This window comes from Rhinopithecus bieti, unplaced genomic scaffold (genome assembly GCF_001698545.2).
Source record: "Rhinopithecus bieti isolate Rb0 unplaced genomic scaffold, ASM169854v2 scaffold_34310, whole genome shotgun sequence".
NCBI lineage: Eukaryota > Metazoa > Chordata > Mammalia > Primates > Cercopithecidae > Rhinopithecus > Rhinopithecus bieti.
Window position 1 is genome coordinate 1,130,466 of NW_016814622.1, and position 6,018 is coordinate 1,136,483.

General features: G+C 48.8%; 1 protein-coding gene across 1 annotated transcript; it reads left to right on the plus strand.

Annotated features, from left to right (window-relative positions):
- Positions 1 to 1,843: 1,843 nt before the first annotated feature.
- On the plus strand, positions 1,844 to 3,385 carry LOC108514958 (lymphokine-activated killer T-cell-originated protein kinase). Its single transcript, XM_017851497.1, has one exon. It carries the CDS (start codon positions 2,000 to 2,002, stop codon positions 2,969 to 2,971), a length of 972 nt encoding a protein of 323 aa, XP_017706986.1. The 5' UTR covers positions 1,844 to 1,999; the 3' UTR covers positions 2,972 to 3,385.
- Positions 3,386 to 6,018: the final 2,633 nt, after the last annotated feature.

A 6,018-nucleotide genomic window follows, 5' to 3' on the forward strand; every position in this document is an offset into this window, starting at 1 on the left:
GGAGGGAAGGAAGGAAGGAAGGAGGGAGGGAGGGAGGAAGAAAGAGGGAGAGAGAAAGAGAAAAAGAAAAGAAAGAAAGAAGAGGAAAGGAAGAAAGAAAAGAAAGAGAAAGAAAGAGGAAGGGAGGGAGGGAGGAAGAAAGGACAGAGGGAGGGAGGGAGGGAAGGAAGGAAAAGAAAGAGAGACAGAAAGAAAGAGAGAAAGAAAGAGAAAGAAAGAAAGAAAGAAAGAAAGAAAGAAAGAAAGAAAGAAAGAAAGAAAGAAAGAAAGAAAGAAGGAAAGAGAAAGAAAGAAAGGAAAGGAAGAAAGAAAATAAACGACCCAGATACTTTGTTGAGATGCTGGGCAAAGCGAAGGTGGCTGCCAAGACCGAGTGGGTGCTGTGAGTGCTGCTGTTTGCTCTGCTCCTGTGAATGTCGGACCTCTCCATAATACTTTTCTTCAGAAATGAGAGCAGAAGAATGCTCCAGCAGTGCAGGTACCACTCTGCACAATTGCGAGTGCAAATGACATGCCCTAGTCAGGCCCTGGCATGAAGCGTGTCCACCTCCACACTGGGAATAGCAGAAGCCCCAGTGGCCAGTCTTTCCTGGCTGCCCCAGAGCCTGAGACCCAGTCCTAGCCCAGCAGGCAGTCCAGAGGGAGAGGAGCTCAGGCCCCCAGGGAGGCTCCAAGGCAGGTCTTATCAACACCACTCAGTCAACCGGCCTTGGGGAGGTCAGTCTGAGGGCAGATGGAATCCCAGCTCCTGTCCACCAAGGCACAGCCCTGATCTTAGGACGACTGCTGGTGGGGGGCTGTTCCCTCCCCAGCACAGCAGCTGACAAACAGGGATCCCAGCAAAAACTGCCAGAATCTTTGAAGTTAAAGCTCCATCAGTGCCATGTTTTGGGGTACCTCCCTCCCCAGGCGATGACAGCAGAAAAGTTTGTGAGAAACCAAGGCTGGCAGGTGCCCAAGAAGGCCAAGAGTGGATGCCATGGGAAGGCTGAGCAAACCATGGAAGCCACTACCTTCTCTGCCAGGCCACCACAGCGGTCCTCAGGGCCAGGCTTGATGTCAGGCCCCTACCTGCCCTTACCCAGCTCCAGCTAGGGGGCTGGGCAGTCAGGCAACCCATCCAGGCCGGTGTCCTTCACAACTCTGCCCAGAGTCTCTCCAAGATGTGCAGCTGCTTTCTAAGCTGAAACGTCTCCTGGTCCAGCGGGGCCCACTAGCACAACCAGCTCATCCTGGTTTTAGCAGCGAAAGCCCTGTGTGCCCATCCTGGGGCCTGCTTGCCCATCATTTAAATAACCAAAGGAGGCCAGGTGTGGTGGCTCACGCCTGTAATCCCAGCACTTTGGGAGGCCGAGGCAGGCGGGTCACTTGAGGACAGGAGTTTGAGACCAGCCTGGGCAACATGGTGAAACCCCATCTCTACTAAAATTACAAAAATTAGCCGGGTGTGGTGCCGTGCACCTGTAATCCCAGCTATTTGGGAGGCTGAGGGACCATAATCTCGTAAACCCAGGAGACAAAGGTTGCAGTGAGCTGAGATCGCACCACTGCATTCCAGCCTGGGCGACAGAGTGAGACCCTGTCTCAAATAAATAAATAAATAAATAAATAAATAAATAAATAAATAACCAAGGGAGGCTGACCCAAGCAATTCTTCCCAACGTCCTTCCCGCCTTTCCTGATCACTTTTGAAAACTGCTGGAAAATTCTCTACCTTAAGAAAGATGGGAAAATCTGTCTACACACTCCTCCTGCCCCACACATACCCACATACGGATGGAGCCTCTCTGAAGGCTTCTCAGGCTTTTGACTGTGACCCCACTATAAGAAATATGTTAACGGCCGCTGCCGGGCGTACGTGTTGGTGCTAGAGGCAGATGCAGGGCCTCGCTGGGGGCCTCTCGGGATCAATTTTGAAGAGGTACTTGGCCACGACTTCTCTTCACCTCCGACCTTTCCTTCCCGGGGCTGAGACTCTGGACTCAGAGTGGTTGTCACAATGGAAGGGATCAGTAATTTCAAGACACCATGCAAATTATCAGAAAAAAAGAAATCTGTATTATGTTCAACTCCAACTATAAATATCCCGGCCTCTCCATTTATGCAGAAGCTTGGCTTTGGTACTGGGGTAAATGTTTACCTTATGAAAAGATCTCCAAGAGGTTTGTCTCATTCTCCTTGGGCTGTAAAAAAGATTAATCCTATATGTAATGATCATTATCGAAGTGTGTATCAAAAGAGACTAATGGATGAAGCTAAGATTTTGAAAAGCCTTCATCATCCAAACATTGTTGGTTATCGTGCTTTTACAGAAGCCAGTGATGGCAGTCTGTGTCTTGCTATGGAATATGGAGGTGAAAAGTCTTTAAATGACTTAATAGAAGAACGATATCAAGCCAGCCGAGATCCTTTTCCAGCAGCCATAATTGTAAAAGTTGCTTTGAATATGGCAAGAGGGTTAAAGTATCTGCCCCAAGAAAAGAAACTGCTTCATGGAGACATAAAGTCTTCAAATGTTGTAATTAAAGGAGATTTTGAAACCATTAAAATCTGTGATGTAGGAGTCTCTCTACCACTGGATGAAAATATGACTGTGACTGACCCTGAGGCTTGTTACACTGGCACAGAGCCATGGAAACCCAAAGAAGCTTTGGAGGAGAATGGTGTTATTACTGACAAGGCAGACATATTTGCCTTTGGCCTTACTCTGTGGGAAATGATGACTTTATTGATTCCACACGTTAATCTTTCAAATGATGATGATGATGATGAAGATAAAACTTTTGATGAAAGTGATTTTGATGATGAAGCATACTATGCAGCCTTGGGAACTAGGCCACCTATTAGTATGGAAGAACTCAATGAATCATACCAGAAAGTAATTGAACTCTTTTCTGTATGCACTAATGAAGACCCTAAAGATTGTCCTTCTGCTGCACACATTGTTGAAGCTCTGGAGACAGATGTCTAGTGATCACCTCAGCTGAAGTGTGGCTTGCGTAAATAACTTATTCCAAAACATTTATATAGTTACTAACAGTAGTTATTAGACTCTAAAATTGGCATATTTGAGGACCATAGTTTCTTGTTAACATGTGGATAACTATTTCCAATATGAAATATGCTTATGTTGGCTATAAGCACTTGGAATTGTACTGGGTTTTCTGTAAAGTATTAGAAACTAGCTACATAAGTACTTTGATACTGCTCATGGTAACTTAAAACACTAGCAGTAAAACGCTGTAAACTGTGTCTAACATTAATTTAACAACCATTACTTTTATTAATGATCTTGCTTATTCTCTATTTTAATGGATCTACTGAAATTAGCACTTTGTACAGTAAAAAATAAAGTCTACATTTGTTTAAAACACTGAAAAAAAAATATATGTTTACATTATTGCCCAGTGTGTGCACACACAAGTACAGGCACACACAGGCACACACACGCACACACTCAGGAGTCATAATACTAAGTACTTAGAGACAATGACAACAGAGAGAGGTTGGAGTCAAATAACTAACCCTTCTCACCAGGGACCCAGGCATAGATGTGGCAGCCCCTTACCGCAGCCTCTGCCGGGGACAGCTTTTCTGGGAGGAAGGCCTCAGGGCAGAATGCACCCTCCGCCTTCCCAAGGCTCAGCTTGGGGGTCAGTGGGAAAAGTCGGAAAGCAGGGCTGCAGGGTCAGCCTCTATTCCCCAATCAGGAAGAAACACCAGCAGGGAGAAGTCTCTGCCAGAGACAGGAGGCCCTGGCTGTTTTGTGGGCTCTGCCAGGAGCGTTGGGTTTCCAGCCTTGGTTCCCAGGAGTGGTTTCTCCTCCCAGGGCCCCTCTGACCTCATCTACACAATAACCTGCAAGACCATGGCACCGCTAAGTGCTGTCTTCAGATTTGGAGAGTTTACAAAGATCGTTCTCTCCCTCACTTATTCTACAAAGGTTTATTATGGTACCCAGAAACATCAGACACTGAGTCAGGCCCTGGAGCTTAAAAACAAAAAGAAGTCACAGTCCCAGCGCCCACAGAGTCTCAGAGCCCAGCCCAGAGACACAGGCTCCCCCACCCAACACCCTGCATGCGGGTCCATGTGTGCGCCTGTATGTTGGGGACCAGGGTGTGGGCAGTGCACAGAGCTGCATATGGTGGCCAGGTCACCTGTACAGGTAAGGCAGCTCCTGCCCTTGCCACCTCGTCCTCGAGAGAAGCCTTTCCGTGAGCCACACTGTGCTGTTGCCTTTTCCCCGCCTGGTCCACGGAGGTTGTAATGCTTAGATTAACACACTCTGAGAATGGACGTGACAGTGCAGCACAAAGCAGAGGTGACACGCGTGAGCTCACGGCCGGGTCCCCTCCGGTGTCCACCCTCCAAGAAGTCCCCGGCTGTCTGGGCTGCCAGTTTCATTCAGCAAATACTGTTCTATAAACAACTGACCCAGATTCTCAGCGTGAATCAGGACGTTTCCCAGGCAGTCGAGGATGTACAGGGTTGAATTTCAATGTTGCTTAAAAGCATTAAAGCTTGAAGGCACACTCAGGCCACTCTTCCATGGGGACAATGGTGCTGGCACCATCCGAAGGCCACAGCCCCCAGGCAGCCAGGACCCCTCCTGGCGCCTCGCTCTCTCATGCTCAGGGCTGACTCAAGGAGCCTCTGCAGAAAGAGGTGTTTTAAACTTTAATTAACGTACATTCTTTCCTAGGCCTCGTGACCTGACTTTCCATCCTCTCTCCATTGAGACCTGCAGCAGCAATAGAATCACCTTCCATTTTAACCCCAATGCCCGTCAAACGTGGCCTGGCCACCAGAGCAAAAGACGGGAGAATCAGGAAGTAGGGAGGAAGCGGGGACGGACGCATGGGCCACGGCCACAGTGCCCTTGACCCTCCATGCATCCTCACAGAGGTGAGGCGAGGGACAGGTCCAGCTGTTCACGCTGGCGGAGTGTGGAGGCTGTGAGAATGCACCTCCCTCGCCCCCCACAGCCCCAGGAACTGTCATCGGCCCGGTCCCAGGTGCTGGGCTCTGAAATCCATGTTCTCCCAGCTGCTCCCAGCCAGTGGTCTGGCACGGCAAAGGTACTGAGGCAGGCTCGTTCCCAGGGGACAGGAGATTTGCCGACGGTCCTTTCCTCAGGGCCGGACCTGCAGCACTGACCCAGAGCCCACCCCAGCTGCCTCTTGGAGGGCCCAGATTAACGCAGAGACCAGCCACCGACACCACAGTTCATGCCACCGCCATTCCTCACCCAGCGGTGTCACAGGCCTCCCAGCCGGCACCCCCTGATGCTCTGGCCCCCAGGTTCCATCCTCCATGCAGCAACCAGACCAGCGCCTCGAAAACATGGATATGAGGCCAGGTGTGGTGTAATTCCAGCACTTTGGGAGGCCAAGGTGGGAGGATAGCTTGAGCCCAGGAGTTTAGGATCAACCTGGGCAACCATAGTGAGAACTTGTTGCAACAAAAATAAAGGTTTTTTTTTTTTAAAGTAAGTTAAATTAAATTATTAAAAAGATTTGTGACTGAAAGGCTCATAGAGCACCAAAAAGAAGACCCACGCCCACAGACTAAGAGGAAAAGAAAATCTAAACAGCCAAGACCAAATGGAGAAATCTATGTCTGAAACAATACAGAAGAAAAAGACCAGAAGTTTTAGCACAAGAGGAGTCAGGGCATCCTGGGGGACCAAAGGACGTGGGCAGCTGGTATTGTAGCAGGACAAGCCGCAGACAAAACTCCTCAGACACCGGATTAAAGAAGGAAGAGGTTTTTTATTCGGCCGGGAGCGTCGGCAGACTCGCGTCTTAAGAACCGAGCTCCCTGAAGAAGAAATACGTGGCCTTTTTAAAGGCTTACAACTTTAAGGGATCCATGTAAAAGGGTCATGATAAATCAAGCAAGCGTGGAAAACGTGACGGGGGGGCTACATGCATCAGCTAACAGAACAAAAAGTTTTACAGTGCTTTCTCATACAATGTCTGGAATTTACAGATAACACTAGTAGTTTTGGTCAGG

Excerpts from the sequence above, each read along its gene's own strand:
- LOC108514958 (XM_017851497.1), top strand. The coding sequence starts at position 2,000 with ATGGAAGGGATCAGTAATTTCAAGACACCATGCAAATTATCAGAAAAA.